Genomic DNA, 20,821 nt, shown 5'->3' with positions numbered 1-20,821 from the left:
TCGTCAATCTGTAAACACAGACAGAAATTGCAGTGAAGTTAAATATGAACTACCGTTTTTTTTGTGATATGTATTGGTGGATTTCTGATGGATATATAATAAAGTAGTATATTATAAAACATGTATTTATCACCGTACTTTTTTTAGGCATTTCATACTTAAATATATGTATTAAAATAGTATGATTTAATATGGATGTTAGTACTGCCTCTGGGGGTTGTACAGATTGTATTATGATTATAATTGTATCTTCATTTATACTTTTCTATGACTGTTTGTAGTTGAATACCATTGCTGATTGTCTCATTTTTTGTTGTATTTATTTATTTATGTCTTTTATAATGGAGAAAACAAAGAATGTCTCTCTTTCTCTTTCTCTTTCACCTTAATTCTTCAGCTCAGCCAGTGCTCTTTCAAGTTTGCGAAATAGGTGTCCGTTTCTTTGGATAATTGAAGGTGTTCTGATGATTTTTAAGTTTTGAACATTTTTCAAGTCGTGCAATGCATTCTAGGCGTGCTATAGTCAGATTCTGTAGAGGATCGAACTCTTTGGAGAAGATCACTCCAATAAAACAATTTACAAACAGGTGCTTTAGAGGTCCAAAGTCTTCAACTGAACACATTCATTGAATGAAGACTTTTTATTTCAATGTCAACTAATGGAAATCTTTTGAAGACATGTTTGAACTGTATGTCCGCTTTAGCGGTTTGGAATAGCGTAAATTTCACAGAGAACAATCTACGTTCACTTACATTCAATTTTACGCCGACGGTATTGCAGTTACAAGGTAAACCATTTGACTTTTAAATTTTTATGTGTCAAAATCGCGAACAACACAGGTAAAGCTCTTGTGGTATTCTCATTCCTCGTTTATGAAAAAATAGCTGTATTATATAGTATCACATGAAATGAACTTGTCACCATTTATTCTTTATTCTAAAAGTCCATATCATCAAGATTTAATGCCACTACCTTTTGACGACTCACGGGTCGAAATAGTAGAAACTAACAACTGGGGACAGAGCAGTTTTTTTTTATATAGCATTCATATCATCATTGGTTCCTAATTTGGGATTTCCAGGATTATACACTTAGTCATCGAGGTAAATGATAAGTGACAACGAAACTGCAGACATAATATACGGACCAATTCGAAATACTTCCTCATCCATAAACTCATAAATTAACATTGGACAATGACGTTAATATGACATACAGTCTTACGCTAGTGTATTTTATGACGGTTAAATATGAGGTCATAAATAACTAAATGATACCACACAGATGTAAATTAAGCCTTAAAAATTAAACCGTACAAATTAATGCTATAGAAACTACCCAATTTTGCCGCTGAAATTTGCCCGATAAAAATGGAGTTAGATTTTTGCTCTTTCATTTTTTTTAAATGCTTATTACGGTCAGGAACATTTTTTTTATGCATTGTACATAATCTGAAGGAAAAACCCTTGTATTGAGGATTTAAAATAATCAACACTCAATAACAAAATGATCCAACGGCCATTTTTATGTCAATAAATTACAATATCAAGATCTAAAGTAACTTTATTAATTTTTTCAACATTTTTTTGTATACGCTCTCCATTATATAGCAAACAAAAAGACAATATGTACAAATACACAGTTGAAATAATGCAATTCATGGTATATATTAGCAGCTTATTGTTTTTAAATTGGAATACTTTTCAACAGATTGGCCTAAGTCTAGTTTGCTCATTGAAATGATAACCTAGTAAGTAGCAATTATTGGATATATATTAATACACACTTTGGCTAACTTTTCCAAATCAAAACATAATCAGTATTACACAATTGATTGCAAACCAATTTATACAAAGTAAGTATTTGCTTTAAGTCAACACAGTAAGTTACACACAAGTTTTCCAAAAAAATTGTCTCTACATATAAACAGGTGTATTGTCAACCTCGTCCAGCTTTACCGTCAAATCATTCCAGAATGCCGGTTGTTCGTCTTCATTCTCAGGAAAGTCGATTATTTCCGACACACACAGTTCCATTAATGACCTTGGCAAAGACACAGACCAATTAGTTGTGTTTAAAACCATGGTCATGCACATGCGTTTTCCCCGTTGGTTCCTTTCTTCGTGTGCCATGTGAATCAGGACCTTCCACTCCTCAGTGCTAAGACAGCTATTTCTAGAGACTACGCAAAGCAACGTTCGACTGACGTGAAGTGCGTTTCCGATCACATTGCACAAGTTCTGGCCAGGAAGGATATCATCGTCTTGCAGGAAGAGTTTATAGCCTTTTTCGCGAAGTTTTGGGGACAAATGTTCTATAAGAAACTCCCTGTCTTCTTCAAACGATGCAACGTAAACATGGTACTTGTATCCGAACATGAATGAACCGCGGTGATCCAGTGACGTATAACCTTTTCTGGATTCCGATTTGTTCCAGCTCACGTAGAACCAATATCGTATTTTCCATCTGTTTCTATGTACTATTACAGCAACAATAATGTTCACAGCAATAGCAATAACCACACTAAGACCAATAATGAGATGTGTATATGATGCGCAAATCTTTTCAAGATATTCTATCTGAGTGTTCAGCTGGTTTTTCTCAGTAATGTTTACACGGTCTTTATAGTGGATGGAGTTAATGCAAGACGACACACGTACATACAGTTTGGAACCGTTTTCCATATTTGAATGAATCCATTTCAGAAAGTCTAGATTTTCACACTTACACTCGATCGGGTTATGTCTAAGATCTACTGTTAGAGTTTTCTTTTCTTGTCGGTTAAGGATATTAGGAAGAAACTCTTTCCACATCCCATCTGATAATGTTTGAATCTGATTGTTGCTGAGGCCTAAATACTCAAGTTGTGTGAGATGGGATATATTTATTTCAAAATCCATCATGTTATTGTTGCAAAGACTCAAATACTGCAAATTAATTTGATTTTTAAACAAATCGGGTTTGATAAATGATATCCTATTGTTTGAAAGGTCAAGTACTTCTAGTTCATGATTTTGTTCAAACAGCGGTTTCTTTGCAATTGAGACGGAAATGAAATTATTCGATAAATTCAGGTTTTTTACAGTTTTAAATCCCGTGAAAAAATCAAGTTTTATATGATCACAGAAGTTTAAGCTCAAATCGATATTTTCAATAATTTCTAAGCCATGAACTGGTCCTTCCCAGCAGTATAACATGCACCCTGCCGCCCTAACAGTTTTAAGACTGTTGTTCGTGTGAACATAAAACTCATAGATAGGCAATGCCAATTTGCCGTAGCTTATGTCGATTTCTTCCATTTTGGGTGGTAAAAGTCCGGTACATGCAGCGGGTGGAACATGATAAGAACTCTTGGGGCAACGATCGTCAATGCTGAGCAAATTGCGAGGCTTATGAACAGGTTCCAAACCACCCGTCATTCTGCTTTCGGCTCTGAAGTACATGTCATGTATGTACTGTTTATATTTGGTCTTCTCATTGTCGCCAAATGCATGTTTTTGCCTACTTATGTGCTTCCAAAAGCTGAAATTTAAATCGAAAAAATTGTATGTTAAATCAAGGCGTTTCAGGTTTTCCATGTATTGCGCGTAGAATACGTAAAACCCCATGTCAAATCTGTTACAAGATAAATCTACACGTTCAACAGTTGGTAGTATTTGGAAAACCTTTTCATTAATTGATTTGATTTTGTTGAGTCGAATTGATATTTTCGTCAGATTCAAATCAGCCAGATTTTCCGCCATTTCTTCTGTTAGTTTGAGGTCGCAGCTAAGAGAATAAGTATTAACTAAATTGTCAATAATAAGCTCATCCAAACCACTTTTTAAGCTGTTAAGACTGGTTGTAACATTTCTTATACCGAGCTCGGTATTATATGAAAGATCCAACAGTTCCAGTCTTTGTGTAAAGCTCGAAAAGGCATCGGAATGAATTTCTTTCAATCCACAGTTGGAGATAGTCAGTCTCTTCACATTGATGAGATTAGATAGAGAGTTCTTTCCAATAACACCGATCATACAAAACTCATTAAATAACCAAGGTGGTTCGACCTTTTCCCCGGATATTTTCAGTGTTTTGAGCGTGGTCAGGTTTCGAAACACCTCCCCAAATGTAGCATTAGGAAGACCGTCGAGCCATAATTCTTCTAGGTTTGTCAGTTTGGCTATTGCCTTTTCCGCATACCCCTTCCCTTCATTGAAAGTCCCGGTCGTTTGATACATGAGTAGGGTTTGCAATGATATCAAAGGAGAAAATATATTTTCATCTGTATCACCAGTAAATGGGGACCGACTGTTTCTAGATAGGTTAAGATGAGTCAAATTTGACAAGCCTTTGAATGTTTCAGAAGTCAATGTACTGTTGTGATTTCGCCTAGACCAGTGTTAAATAAATCCAGCGATTTTAATCGATTAAATTCAAGGAAAGGCGATTCAGCACTCATCGTCAAGTCCTCGAGAACATTCACTGACATATTCAGACTAATGATTGAATTCTTTCTTATGTCATCAAAGCTCGGGATTGCGGTTAAGTTTTTATCAGAACAATTCACAAGCAGATCACCTGCTTCATTTTCAAAGCATAAGCATGGAAGACATGGAACATCTTTGCCGCCAACATCTTGCGATAATTGTAAAATGAACAAAACAGCTACCGGAGTGAAATATCCTGACGTCATGACTGGTCCTAAATCTGAAATATAAACATACCATAATGAAATTGTTTTAGTAAATGTCGGCGTTTACCTCTCTGGAGCCAAAACACGTTGGGGCAAATAATTTTAAAGAAGAGAAAAATAAAACACAATGCACTCTTTTCGATATGGCTCGTATTGAATAACATAATTTATAACACAACTTACGGTACACGAGTGATATAACCCCATGCAATATTTTTCATATATAACTAGTGGAATAACTCTGCAAATTAGGTAACCGCATCACAGAAAAATATATTCATGCACGCTTTAAAAAAAAACGTAAACAGTCAATCAGAAAAAAATGTATCATCTCTTTAAATGGATTGAAATGTTTTCTTTTTTAATTTCAAGTGAAACCTTTGAAAATCGGTTGATAATTGCGACATGAATTATGTTTTTATTGGAAATAAAATGTTTAATGGCGTACTATTTTCTTTCCTGCGCATGAGGCAATAATACTCAATGTAAATTCTTCGCTCTATGAAAAGAGAATGTGAACTGAAGAAACTTTGACATGTCTCCATGATATATTGTTTGCTCCAAATACGGTGACATGTTTTAATCACATTTACATGAATGATTCCAATTTGACAGTGGTCTATGAGTCTTAGACATTTTTGACAACCAGATTTTTTCCTGGTATAATTGTATCTTCCGCGTACAATTAAATTAAGAATTTAAGGGCAGTAGTTAACTTATCTTTCAAATATTCAAGAGTTACACCGTCGTTAGCTTTCACATCTTGAAATTCATGCATGTAAAAGATTGAGAAACATTGATGAAAGTTTTTTTAATTAACTGAGGCCATATATATATTGCAAACTGAGGTACTTTGTTCTCAGAATTTTAGTATCATACAGTTGACTTGCAGTTATGTTATTTTATCATATTTGTTATTACTTCATTATAATCATCTCGGATACCCTACAACTGTTGTATTTTTCTTTTGCATTGGGCATTTATTTTAGCTTTTAAATTGAATCTTCTTCAAGAGTAAAGCATTCACCATTTGCAAGTTTTGCAATAAGGAGTTGAGCAAATTTTACAAAGGAATATTGAAGCCAACTTTGTTTTATTGGTATTGAGAACTCAAGTATATATATCGAAAAACATTTTGCAAAAAGCATTTGCGTATTAATAACAACGAATACGTGTATTACCCGTAAATATAAATGTTAAATATGGATGTGTACCCTTATGTGTTACTTACATTGGTAATTATAATAAGTTCTGGTCAACCATGTCTAATCATGCATATCCAACCTTTTTTACAATCTGTTAAAATGATTAGATGACTTCGAACGGTATTGTTGGGCTACTAATATAAAATCAGTATTATTCACCTATGGCTTTAGAAACATTAAGATACTTTTGCACAAAATGTAGGAAATGAGTTAATTCATTTCTACTCAAGACAATGAATAATTGATTGTTTTGTCTAAACCTAGCAAAATGATGGTAATAAGTCATAAAGATGCCGACTTTATAAATATGATGAACTTTCCTTAATACGAAAGAAGTTACATTTGGATATCTGAAAAATAAGATTGCTTTGCTAAATTTAGTTCTCAAGTCATAAATTTATCGTTTTGCTAAATTTAGTTACTTAAGTCATAAATTTGACGTTTAACTCGGAAGTCATTTATATACTCAGCAGGATGGGCGACTTTTTAAAATATGTGTGAATCAAAACAACATAATCAATTGATGGTTGACACAAACACGTTTTAGTTCACGGTTCTGGGTGCAGTAAGCGATTGTGCCAGAATAGAGATTTAAACCATTGTTTACGTTCTGATGTTGGAGTTTCTGGTTTCTTTTGACCAAGATAATTTCATGTTTTTGGTTTTTGACTTCAAAACATTTGTTTGATTCCTATAACGTTTGCTTTAAGACAAATAGACCAGACATTTAAAATATTATGTTTATTTAAAATGAACTATGTTCTCTTTGAAACAGATTCGCTGCGAGTTTACAATACAAATATAGCTATACTTCGAGCGGTCCCTTTGAAGAAGAAATCAGCAAACGTTTTGGTAAAAAAAACAGAAGAAAATACAACAATATTATTGTTACCATGCCTTTATCCTCAGAAAAAAATAAAGCTATATTAAGTGTATAAATATGTCACTAAAATGTCACTTCCACATATTTTTAACTATTTATCTCTGAACCAGTATTGGTTTATTATTAATAGCAGCGTTTTGGAATATTCGAACAAAACACGTTTTTATTTTTTGTTTTGTTTCTGTCATGAATAATTTGATAGCTCTTGAACAATACTAATATGAAATGCCTGAATACAGTAAATATGCATATGAGATAAAAATTGAGCACAGCTTGTATATATTCTGAATTATTTCAAATAAATGTATTTCCAGTTCGGTAACTGTTCGTGAATTTGAAGCTTGTGAAATATAAATATCGATACTTAACTGTAGATGACGTTGGCAACTGAAGTTTGAATTAATATTTATCGCAACATGGGAATATGTTATACAATATATGAATAAGGCTCGGGAAATATAGTAAACCTAAAGAGTAAAGTCCGTTTGGAATGTCCATTTTGATTGGCCTATACATGTTTGTTAACGTGACACTCTTATTCAAAATCAATATATACACATGTATAACAAACAGAAATTTTAAGTGATAAACCTTTAACTACTTACTAAATAATGCATTAATTGAAAATATTAATTACTGATAACACGATTGTAACCGTGTATTAAATAGCTGAAAACGCAAAAATATTAAATGATTGGTAAATGCTAAAAGATTTACTGTGATCTTCAATCGTCTCATAAAGTAGAAATACCGTGATTTCAATCATAAGAACCATTGATTCTACATTTATTTATCCTTTTTGGAATATTTAAACAATATCATTAATTGTGGTGAATCTTATTTGGGAGTAAGAGTGTACATTTAATTAATCAGGTGATTTCAGAGACTTTAAATTACCAGTTCATTCTTTAAACACAGGCTATTTGCAATGTATGATGATATTTATAGAAATGTGTTGTTAGAGTATTTTTAATGGACTTTAAGATGCATTCTTTCTTCCAAGTAAGCAGTACCACAAACAATACAATTGTTTTAATTTACCAATATCTAAAACAATGGTTCCGTGTTTATTTTTGAAAGAAAGGAGCAGAATACCTTATGAGACTGTAGTTGATCACTGTAAATCTTTTAGGACCAACCAATCATTTCATATTTGTGCGTTTTCGGCTATCAATATTTTCCATGTAGGCTTTATTTAGTAAGTAGTTAAAGGCTTATCACTCAAAATATAGGTTTGTTATATTGATTGTAATTACAAGTATTACTTAAACACGCCGGGTAATCATTGGAGCCATAACATTTTGTTATGTGTTTAAAATGCTCCAACGCGTCTTCCGTTATAGTGCCAATGAGTGGAATATGGATGTAAACAGCGAGTATGGTTTCTTATTTTTCATTTTTAGAGGTTTATACGAGTAAAATTAAAACATTGGAGAATTTAGTTCCACATAGGAATGGCCATGAGTTGTTCTAAAGGTAAAAGTTCTGAATAAAATTAAATATCTGATCGTCTAGAACTTGCATAACTTGCTAAACGTTATTCGAAACAACAAAATGTTATGGCTCCAATGATTACCCGGCGTGTTAAATGTATTGTCTCTCAAACCTGAACCAGGTTACCAGCCAAACAACACTCTTAAGTGCCTTCCATAGTGCTTTAGTTGTTTGAAGGACCAAAACTAAAAATGCGTAAAAAAATATTTATAAGTTTTGAGGTTAAATATTTAGCAAGCATAATTCAAATATCCGTTGCAACATGCGTAGCTGTAATTAGGAGTTGAGCAAATTTTACGAAAAAATAATGTTTGATAAGATGTCCAATCAATAAGCATTTACAATTTTTCGGCAATGAAAAAAAAGGTTTTGTCGTGAAATTGTCAGTACCTCATAATCAACAATGTCTTGAGGCTGTGTGGTGGTATTTTAAGAAAGGTATTTGCATTTTTGTAACCAAGAAATGAATTCAATCTACTATTTTTCAATATTTTATTGAATATTTTTCTTATATCAGTAACAAAACACCAAACATTGTTGATGAGTAATTCCGGGGAATTTTGACACATTAACAAAGCTATAGTGTCGACAGACTTTTCCGGAACAATGAGAATGCTTTTGGATTCAAAGTTGGGAAAACCTACTCTCGTGAAACGTTTTGCGCTTCCTTACTAGCCAAAAACATGTCAAAAAGAATGTTTAATGTACTCGCGAAAAAGACCGTTCCTCAAAACTTTTGAAAGGTTTTAGTTCTTGGCCTTCCCCACCCACGTTTGTACTGTGGAAGGACCATGAAATACATAGTCACATCATGTAAAGATGCACTATTACTCCAAAATGAGATTGACCATATTTAATACAATTGTTTTAATTTACCAAAAAAGAATAATGAATGTCGAAAACAATGGTTCTTATGGATGGTGCTGTGTTTAATTTGAAAGAAATGTGCAGCAAACACGGAATTTTTACCTTATGAGACGATAGTAGATCAGAGTAAATCTTTTAGCATTCACAAATCATTTAATATTTTTGGCGTTTTCAGCTATTAAATATACGGTTATAAACTTATTATCAGTAATTAATATTGTCCATAAATGCATTATTTAGTAAGTAGTTGAAGGTTTATCACTCAAAATTAATGTTTGCTATACATATGTATGTATCGATTTTGAATAAGAGTGTCACATTAATTCCATGTAACTGTAACGTTTGTAGAATCACATTCAATAAATGTTTAAAATTATCCGATATTTGTTAAACTTTATTTTTTCGCAGTAAAAGTTAAAACAAAAACATTTGTATAATATATGTTCGTTTAATCAATATTTATTGTAAATAAGTACATTAAGCAAATACATAAATTACATACATATTTTATTCGTTTTAAACTGATCTTTAATTGTTAAGCAATTCATAGGGCACGGTGGTATATTATATATGCGAACATGACCATGAGTTTTATTATACTGGTCACTGTGGTAAATAATGACACCTAAAACAATTTATACAGTCACTCTGTCTGACAGTATTGGGGTGTAGAAGGTAATTTAAGTAGCAGGAAATATCCCAAAAGTAGCCGGGGTGTCTAGGTGTCCTCCCCCGGTTAGGCTTAAGGGAGCACCGCCCCTTGTTGGATGAATTTACCCACCCACACGCACGCACGCACGCACGCACGCACGCACGCACACACACACACACACACACAAACATACACCAAATTCAGATTCAGGATATGATATTACATTCCAGACCACTGTGATGCCTTGTCATTTGCCTGCAATTCCTTCCTAATAAAATAGGTTATTTCTTCTTTACAAATGATACTTTTAGCCACTGAATCGCTCTGAATCTCTGAAAATATCGAACTTCATTTTCTGTGGTTCTAGATATTTTACCTGCAGCTAAGCCAAAAGAGTTAATATAATGGCAAAAATACATGTCTTAACTGTTTTTGGAATACATTATGACTCGTGTTACGCAGGTGTTAACAAAATGAAACAAATTTGCGGTGATGCCAGTGCTTTTACCTTTCAGATGGCCCCGCAGTGCCAGGTGAATACGGTGGTTTTGTCTTCGCGACAAATATTACGGGGAATGGGCCTTACCTAGTGTCCCTGGGGTGCAGGGGCATTTGGCGGGGTTACACCAGCAGTTCGTCCCCGCAGGGCGGGGATTTTGCCCGCCGGGCTTGGCTGGACCGAAAGTCAAAGTCCCCGCTATTCACCGGACCGGGGGGAGCCGTGGTTACACTTGACTGGTGCATAATGCACCGCAAGCTTGTTTCATTTTCTTAACACCTGGCTAACGCTCTTAATACCTGGGTTACGCGTGAATACAAAAAATGGCGTATATGGTAATAGGCGTACTCACTACGCTTTTTCTGGGTCTGGAAAAAAAACATTCTTGTTATCACCCACCATTGCTTCGCAAATCACTAACCTCAAAACATCTCCAGAGGGAGATGCAACTAACGAGGTCATGTACCGAGCTAATTAATGTCGTACTGTATTCGGAACGCTGCGAAGCCCAACCTAGTACTTCAAAACATCCCAGAGGGGGATGCGACTAATGACGTCACGTATCGAGCAAATGCTGTTTGTTTTTTATTCAGGACGTGGGGAAACCAAAATAATAAATACCAACAAACGAGATTTCAAACAGATGTTTACATAAAAAAAACATGACTAAAATAAACAAATTTTATTTTTGCTAAACTGCGGAAATTAGCCGGGTGAAGATGCTAAAGTTACCGGGTTATTTTACCGGCTCCCGGCTCATTTCTACACCCCTCTTTATACACACATCATAATGAGCAGTTTTGTTAAATGGACACAACTTTATTTCAAATTTTATAGGCTTCACAGTATTTACATCACCTTTATTTTATTTACATTCTAATGTCTCAAATCGTGGCCTTGTGAGCATTGTCCGTTCTTTTCACGGCTGTGACGATATCATATATGTCAATTCTCATGTGTTCGAGTCGCACGTACATCGACGGTATTATACAAGATAACGCCCGAAGAATAACCAGGCGGGATTCTTTGAACCAATAAATGTACAATATTGGGTCCATCATTCCGTTTATGAGTACTACTATGTCGAAGTTGAAGTATGTCCATCTCTTTTGTGGTTTGAAAATAAGGTCAATACATACTCCTATCAAATTGAGCGTTATTGTCAGCAGGTAGGTGAAGGTAAGTTTAGAGCCCCTGTTGTATTTTAATGTGTGATCTTTAACTCTAGCGACTGTCCTCAGTTTGGACCGTATTACAATAGCCATGTGCAGATAACAGCCAAAGGACAGAGTCACAAAGCACGGCAATAGGGCGGCCCACAATATCTTAAGAACAGTAAGACATTTTTCCGTATTTTCCATCAACTGGCACGTAAAAAGCCTTGTAAGCGGGTAAAACATAAACACCACAATCCACATTCTAATGGCGACCTTTTTTACAAATTCATACTTTCCATACTTCAGGTAGAGCTGGTAACAGCAGAACATGAGATTTCTTTCAACACCCATGAAAGCCACCGTGAAGTAGGTCATCAGCACGAAAGTGGAACCCATCAGTTTAAATCCTTCCTTGATTTCGTATGACTCCACAAAATTACGTAAAATCCGGCAGCCCAGCACCGCGGCGTCAAACGCAACAAGCCAGGAGGAGAGAAAACGGACATTTCTAGGCGTGCGTCTTGTGTTCAGTATAACGCGGAAGGCAGCAATGTCCCATAGCATAATTACAACTAACCCCACTGACAACGGTACACGGACCTCCATACCGAACTCTCGGAAAAAATCATTTGTTTCCGAGTGACTATGATTGGCGTTAGCCATTTCGATCCTTTATTAAAATAAACGTTATAAATATTACTACGTTTGTTCCCAGATATTCTAACGTAATTTATATAAGTCTCTAAAATATTTCCGTCACTCACTCATTGTTACAGTAATACCAGTCGCCTTCTCGAAATAACAATGCTGTTCTTAACATAGTTAAATAATGCAAAAACATTTTTCTTGCAGAACTTGGAACAGGTATTGGAATACTTGAAATGGTATTACACCAATAATAATGAATTCCAGCGTCGCATTGGTTAAGACATTGTCATTTATAACAGAGAAATTTCCTTTTCCCGTTCGTGACCATTTTCTGACTGAGTGAAATAATATGTTGATTTTTCCCTGTATCGTTGGTTACCTAATGCAATAAAGAAGAAACATACGAATTTATGAACTCATCAATAATTAAAAACACCTTTACAATCCGTTTGCAATGAAATTTGAAAATGTCTTTGGTTTGATGGTTTAGAAATGATAAGAGTGATTTGCAATAAGGCATGGATTCTGTTTATGCTTAAGCCCTACTGATAAAAACAGCATTCGGAGCTCCTCGGCCATTTTTATCGAAAACAACCTCGGATGTATTTGGACGGTTTACATTCTCAAAAAGTGGTACGTTTAAGTCCGCTGCAAGTAGATCGCGTAGTAATTTTATTTAGCAGTTAAACTTTATGACTTTACTCTTGGAAATCTTAATTATGTTTGCAATAATATACTTCTCTGACAATCAATTTAAACTTAGATCAATAAATACAATTCTAAAACACTACATTTCATAAATGATATAATTCAAAAAATTATTAACTACTTCAACTTTGGTACCGGCATACATCCGAGGTTGTTTTTGATAAAAATGGCCGAGGAATTCCGAATGATAAAAACAGGTGTTAAAACGATACACGACTGATAGACATGTGGACAGACAGTTATTTTCTGTGTACGATTCGGATATAAAACATGTTGCTGTTTGAATAACGTATGTAACGTATATATAATAAACCATTATAATCCAAGTCAATACAACATCATACATCATGAGTATTATACATTGATACATTAATATTCAAACATTAACCCATCTGTTACAAAGTAATTGGACTTAAGCATCAGTTTTAGTCATATGAGTTATTATCGTCGGTATTATATAAAATGATAATTTTACAAGATTCCTGGCTTTGGTAATACTGAAGACGGCTAGACTACACTCGACACTCGACCCCTCCTTATACGTTTGTTTTGAATTATGAAAATGATGAAACACATTTAACAAAATTATTGATTGCTTTTTTAATCCTTCAAATTTTCTATTTTCAACGCGTTATCTGGAGTTACTACCCAACGTTACGCATCTTCGAACATAAAATCCTGGCCCCAATTTCTCGAAACTTCTTAAGTCTCTTATAACAGGATTAAGCTAAACTCACTATTATTGTTGTTCTATAATATGCGTTATATTTACTTTTTTAAGAGTTTTTATAAATATTATAAGAAAAATATGTATGCTTATTAGAAGAAACCATTTTTCATTTAACAAAATCCATTAATAGTATGTATTTTGGCTAATTGAAATAAGCGACTTTAATAAGCCTATTAAGCTAAAGAAGTTTCGAGAAATTGGGGCCTGGGCATGCTCCTGAGACCGCTGAATTTTTATTTTTCAGTTATGTTAAGAAATGTTATTACCATATACTTTTCGACGAATGAAATAGAGGATATTTGTTTATTTCAGTGTAAGGTCGTATTTTATTTCACGAGTGTCATAGAAAAACATATTTTCACGAGTGGCGAAGCCACGAGTGAAAATGTAGTTTTTTTATGATCACGAGTGAAATTAAATACGATCTTACACTGAAATAAACAAATTTTCTGTTTCTTTTATGCTTATTTTCGGAGTTTTATTTGTTTTTTATTTATTTCTGAATTACCCCCTTTTTTGAAAAGGGTGGGCTTTACGCCGCTACCCGTGGGGCGCCCCTCATGCATAATTATAGCTGTCAACTTTTTTACTTTCGGTTTGCTGAGAAATAGTTCTCTGCTATTCATTCTTATAGCTTAATATTCGCTCGTTTTTTATTGCAAAGCTTATTAGTATTATTAGTGCACAAATGTCCCAAAAAATAATGGAAACACTTTTTATTTTAACCAAATTACTACGCCGGTATTTATAGAATGAAAATTTGGAAGGTCAAATGTGTTAGCAAAACAAATGTGGATACTCATTGGATTTTAACCATTCTTCTTAGTTTAAGACTGCATATACGCGTGTTTTTATAGTAAGTTAATATACAGTCATCTTACTGTCAGAGACCAGTCTGTTTCGCTTTAAAATGTTTGTTTTCCAGAAGAGTAAATGCCACGCTAGTTTGTTGACACATTTTGAGATGTGGGTGGGGTAAAAAATATCGGATCTATCTGTAAATTGTTGTGTGAATTCTCCAGGAAGCTCATTTTACGTACTACAACGGTTAACAGTTCAAAATACATTTGATCGATGCTATAAAATTTTATTTATGTTCGAACAGTTGTTTTTGTCTGTAATTTGTTTGGAATGAAAGCAAATGTTCGAACATTCAGCTTCAAAGATCAGTAAAATGTTTGATAAAGAGGATAACCGGTAATAAACGGTAAGTTGTTAATTTCCAATTATATATTTATTTAAATTTATAAAATATTTCTTTATTTTTTTTAACCTTTTTTGACATAATTTACTGAAGTCCAGTGTTCTGTTTTGACCAAGGCAAGTACATGTAACAACAAAGGATTTTAAAAGTAGTTCTGAAAATTGATATTATCACTCCTTATTTTGCAGTAAAAATATCAAATTGATATTTTCACTGTTGTTATTTCACTGTTAAAACCCCATATTTCATCGTAAAGCATGAAAGAAAGAGATTTATTTGTGAAATTAAAATGACATTTCACTATGACGCTGAAAACTCCCAATTTGATATGCCTATCAGCCAACCTATCTGTAACCAGAAATAGTATACCTTTCTGGATGTTATACTGACTAATCTCCCTAAAGCGCACTATGTCACAAAACTAAAACAACTGTGCAATGAAAATGACGATGATATCAGAACTAGATACAGCTACAAACAGAACATTAAATCGTCATCTTAATCTAATAAACCATTTACTGAGGGAAGTTAATACCCTAAATAAAAAATGCAAACTTTCTTGCTTGCAAAAGTGATTATGTTGCATCACCAAAAGGCAAAACAGCAGACACAATAGATAAACTGAAACAACGATTCGGGTGGCTGATCATGTTGTTTCAGTTTATCTGTTGTGTCTGCTGTTTTGCCTTTTGGTGATGCAGCATAATCATAACCGACGTAGCTGTTGAAAAGTGTGCGTTTTTGTTTGCTTGGTTTGTAGCTGCAAAACTGAACCAAGCAAACAACGCTAATCCACATGAGCCGGAGTGAATCGTACGCAGATGCTGAAAAGCGACAACCACCGTTGGGACCCTCAGGTAAAATTGCAATCCGTGTAACGAAACGAAACAATCAAATGAAACAACAAAAAGCTGAAGAGGCAGTTTTCCCGGGAGAACTACAAGACTATAAGCTTGAAGCTCAGAAAAGCGACGACGCCACAGAGCCAGTCTTTCAGGGTGTAGGCTCAGGGCATACTTATAGATACTACGTTGGTGGTAAAGGGAGAGAGTCCAATCTGACCGGGCTATTAACATTTCTTACAGACAGAAAAAAAAATCAACTTTGAAGGTGTTCTAATCATACAAACGAATATCATTGGCTGCGAAGTTGACTATGCACGAAAATGATTGGGAGAAAGTTGAAAAATACTTTTTTGCCGGGAAAGGTATATTGTAGGCACTGGTACTCGGAACTGGAGTGGAAAAAAGGTTCTATACCTCTGGTGATCGTGAACAGAATCAAAGCTATAACATTGATTAAGTTACATGATGAAAACATACAAAAGTAAAATCAATTTGACTAACTATGCAATGGTCGTACTCATAGTAACTATGAACACAAAATTAACCTGTAGTATACTCACATGGAATGTACGAGGAGCAATGTCATCTACGGGAAGCTCAAAACCGCTCTAGCATAAGTGACCAAAACATATATACAAAACAAATAATTTGTCAGTTTTTACATTCGCGGTAGACATGTCAACAGTAAACTATGAAATCGATAATAACATCGATGGTCTGGATCATATGCAAGTGTGCTGTTTGTGGAGTTTTGTGCTGCTGTTCCATGCTCCTTGTTTGTGATTGTTTTTTTGTGTGTGTTCGATGTCTTTGGCGTTTACCCAGTGACATTAAACAGGGTTTATGTTTGGCTACTAAGCTTGTTTATGTAGTTTTTCACATAAGCATTGTTAGTTGCGTACTCGTCAGAAGGCGTAATCTTTTTCTGTGAAGATCTAAATGCCGACGTCACTTCCGGCATATTTAACAATCAATTGGCAAATCTTTTGAAACGATTAATGAAAAATATAAGCTTAATAGTTGTACCAACAAAAAACAAGGAATCTTTTACAGTTCGACCACGAAAAAAGCTTGACTTCGTCGTTAGCGGAACATGGCAGACAGATGTTATTCTCAACAACAGGGTGCTAAATGACGATTGCTGCGCGGTCTCAGACCAACTTTCAATCCTTACACAGCTTGACATCCCCTGCTCACACATTGTCCAATATGCCGAGAACGTCGCATGGAACAAATGTACTGTTAGCTTACTTCGAGAATTATGTTAACATTTAAGAAGCATTTCTAAAACTTTAAATACATATCGTATATGTGCAGACTGGGATAGCATTGAATTGTTGAACTATCATATATTAAAAACAAACAGTGCCACTTCTCAAACGTTACCGCGGACAACGTTCAACGCACACACAAAACCGTGTTGGAATATAGACGTAAAATCAGCGCACTCAGCACAGCGCACGGCCAAAAAGCGGTGGGTAGAAAATGGGTCTATTAAGCAAAGCGAACATTATTTATATAACAATTGCACTTTAAATTCGTCGCTTCAAAGTGTTCGACTAGATGTTACAGTTATTCTGCACTACCAACAATGGAAAGCCCGAGTCAACGGCGACCCGGAATTTCAACTTTTTAGCAGTTTCCATTCTCGTGTGTACCCGTCCTTAATATTGTCAACTGCGAAATCTCGAGAGGACATACTTTACGTGATACATGTATATACCACCCGCTTCCGCACAAACACAAGACCTCCCCAGGCCGGGATTTGTACGCTATGTCATGCTTGTTCAGCTGACGACGACCTCCATCCTGTTTCTTCGTGCACAAGGCTTTGCGCCGAGAGACAAATGGAAAAGAACACACTCGAAACCCTATGCAGAGTTCATTTACAACTGTACTAGCGCGATTCGTCATGAACATGCTGCACCGAGTGATCATACATACACACGCATCGGCGCAGTCTGTAGATATTTTCGTAATGCGTTGTGCAAAAAAGACTTAGACTAAAACTCACAAAGGACCTCACACCTCTGTTCATTTTAATCGCATTAGAAATTATTAGTATGTTTGTTTATCTATGTTTCTTGCTTGTTCATGTTTACTGCCTTAAAAACTAATACGGCAGTTTTAATATTAATGTAACACTTATTTTGTTTATCTTTTTATTTTGCATATCTTTATGCATTTTAAGGCATTTGAACATTAAAAGGCAAATATAATTATTAAATACTCCAACACGGATGCAGGAAATTCAAAGAGTTTGTTATTCTCCTGAACATCTTTAATCACTTGCAAATCTATTTCGGCAAGGTTTTGAACCTGTGCTAAAAGATCTTTTGAATATTCTTTTTTCAATAAAAACAAAATAGAATAAAAAGTAATAAGAATTCAGTCCATTGCACATCACGTTAATCATAAAAGCCACAGATTTAAAAAGTATACGCTCAGTTTCATGTATATAAGCAGGGGTGGCTGCAGGATTCGACGTAAGAGGGGGGGGGCGTAACTAAGGGGCGTTCCCTTTTGACTTGGACCCTTCGTAAGAAACGTAATTTATTTGGTTTAAAGTGTCGGCAGGGGGGTTGGGGGTCCTCCCCCAAGAACATTTTATCAATTTCTAGTTCGAAATGGTGCATTTTGTATAGGTGCGTATTTTATAACTTTTCTTCTACTATATTGAAATAAAAAGCTGCTAGTGTTTGAGTATAAGCTTTATCTTACAATACTCTTTTTAAATGAACATCGTCATCGTGGTGTAACAACTTTGTGCCTCAACTTATGTAACACGTTGTGCTGTATATACCGTATATATGACCGTTTGTTTGTTTGATATGATTAAATCAATTTCGGGTTAAAAAAGGGAGAATAAAAGTATTAATTCGATGTTTTATTGTTCGAATTTTAGACCGTTCTGCTATCTAGAACAAACATCAATGCACACTTGGCCACCTGACGAAATATCAGAGGCAAATGATGCTACTTGTAAATACTTTTTGGACCAGCACATACAGTTTGGACCAGCACATACAGTTTGTACCAGCACACAGTTTGGAACCAGCACATACAGTTTGGACCCAGCACATACAGTTTGGACCAGCACATAGTTTGGACCAGCACATACAGTTTGGACCAGTACGTACAGTTTGGACCAGCACATACAGTTTGGACCAGCACATACAGTTTGGACCAGCACATACAGTTTGGACCAGCACACAGTTTGGACCAGCACATACAGTTTGGACCAGCACATACAGTTTGGACCCAGCACATACAGTTTGGACCAGCACACAGTTTGGACCAGCACATACAGTTTGGACCAGCACACAGTTTGGACCAGCACATACAGTTTGGACCAGCACATACAGTTTGGACCAGCACTTACAGTTTGGACCAGCACATACAGTTTGGACCAGCACATACAGTTTGGACCAGCACATACAGTTTGATACAGTTTGTTACAGTTTGGACCAGCACATACAGTCTGATACAGTTTTGACCAGCACATACAGTTTGATACAGTTTTGACCAGCACATACAGTTTAATACAGTTTGGACCAGCACATACAGTTTGGACCAGCACATACAGTTTGGACCAGCACATACAGTTTGATACAGTTTGGACCAGCACATACAGTTTGGACCAGCACATACAGTTTGGACCAGCACATACAGTTTGGACCAGCACACAGTTTGGACCAGCACATACAGTTTGGACCAGCACATACAGTTTGGACCCAGCACATACAGTTTGGACCAGCACATACAGTTTGGACCAGCACACAGTTTGGACCAGCACATACAGTTTGGACCCAGCACACAGTTTGGACCAGCACATACAGTTTGGACCAGCACATACAGTTTGGACCAGCACTTACAGTTTGGACCAGCACATACAGTTTGGACCAGCACATACAGTTTGGACCAGCACATACAGTTTGATACAGTTTGTTACAGTTTGGACCAGCACATACAGTCTGATACAGTTTTGACCAGCACATACAGTTTGATACAGTTTTGACCAGCACATACAGTTTAATACAGTTTGGACCAGCACATACAGTTTGGACCAGCACATACAGTTTGGACCAGCACATACAGTTTGATACAGTTTGGACTAGCACATACAGTTTGGACCAGCACATACAGTACGATACAGTTTGGACCAGCACACAGTTTGGACCAGCACATACAGTTTGGACCAGCACATACAGTTTGGACCAGCATATACAGTTTGGACCAGCACATACAGTTTGATACAGTTTGGCTTGATTTTTTGATAAACTGTGATTGAATGTCGTCTAATACCAATGATTTCAGGCATATTTTAAAAATGATAAACCATGTTTTATACAAAGTAAGATCTTAATATATTTCACCTCTTGAATGCCAAAAGTGAATATATAGCTTTAGTTGCTCACTCGGTGAAATATATAACGATCTTACACAAGAACAAATAATCATCCTTAATCCTATATCCTGAATGTAATAGGGTCATATAGTAAAATACAAAGACAATATGGAATTACATGATTGCTAGCATTTCTGGTCTGTAATGTTGTTGAGATTATGTTTGGGGACTCGAGGTTAGAAACTTGGATCATGTTGTATTTTAGGGAACGCGAGGTAAGAAACTTCGATCATGTTGTATTTTAGGGGACTCGAGGGAAGAATCCTCGTTCATGTTGTAATTAGTGGGACTCGAGGTAAGAAAATTCGTTCATGTTATACTTTAGGGGTGTCAAGGTAAGAAACTTCGTTCATGCTGTATTTTAGGGGTCTCGAGGTAAGACAATTCGTTCATGATGTATTTTAGGGGACTCAAGGTTAGAAACTTCGTTCATGATGTATTTTAGGGGTCTCAAGGTTAGAAACTTCGTTTATGTTGTATTTTAAGGGACTCGAGGTAAGAAACTTCGATCATGTGATATATATTTTAGGGGATTTGTGGTTAGAAACTTCGATCGTGTTATATTTTAAGGGACTCGAGGTAAGAAACTTCGATCATGTTGTATTTTAGGGTATTCGTGGTAAGAATCCTCGTTCATTTTGTAATTAGTGGGACTCGAGGTAAGAAAATTCGTTCATGTTATACTTTAGGGGTGTCAAGGTAAGAAACTTCGATCATGTTGTATTTTAGGAGACTCGAGGTAAGACAATTCGTTCATGTTGTATTTTAGCGGTCTCGAGGTAAGACAATTCGTTCATGATGTATTTTAGGGGTCTCGAGGTAAGACAATTCGTTCATGATGTATT

At 35.4% G+C, this 20,821-nt stretch overlaps 1 protein-coding gene across 2 annotated transcripts; it reads right to left on the bottom strand.

Moving 5' to 3' along the window:
• Positions 1-1,601: 1,601 nt before the first annotated feature.
• On the bottom strand, positions 1,602-5,091 carry LOC128246754 (toll-like receptor 4). Of its 2 annotated transcripts, none has more exons than XM_052965167.1 (2): positions 4,562-4,667; positions 1,602-3,523 (listed from the first exon to the last, which is right to left on the bottom strand). In XM_052965167.1, the coding sequence occupies exon 2, from the start codon at positions 3,442-3,444 to the stop codon at positions 1,918-1,920; it is 1,527 nt and encodes a 508-aa protein (XP_052821127.1). In that variant the 5' UTR covers positions 3,445-3,523; positions 4,562-4,667; the 3' UTR covers positions 1,602-1,917. The 2 variants fall into 2 exon arrangements, with proteins under 2 accessions (XP_052821127.1, XP_052821136.1); XM_052965176.1 differs by having other exon boundaries at positions 3,353-3,523; positions 3,667-5,091.
• Positions 5,092-20,821: the final 15,730 nt, after the last annotated feature.

Source organism: Mya arenaria, chromosome 2 (assembly GCF_026914265.1).
Source record: "Mya arenaria isolate MELC-2E11 chromosome 2, ASM2691426v1".
NCBI lineage: Eukaryota > Metazoa > Mollusca > Bivalvia > Myida > Myidae > Mya > Mya arenaria.
Note: the sequence above shows the minus strand (reverse complement) of the source record. Positions and strands in the feature narration are given on the sequence as shown.

Excerpts from the sequence above, each read along its gene's own strand:
- LOC128246754 (XM_052965167.1), bottom strand. The coding sequence starts at position 3,444 with ATGTACTTCAGAGCCGAAAGCAGAATGACGGGTGGTTTGGAACCTGTT.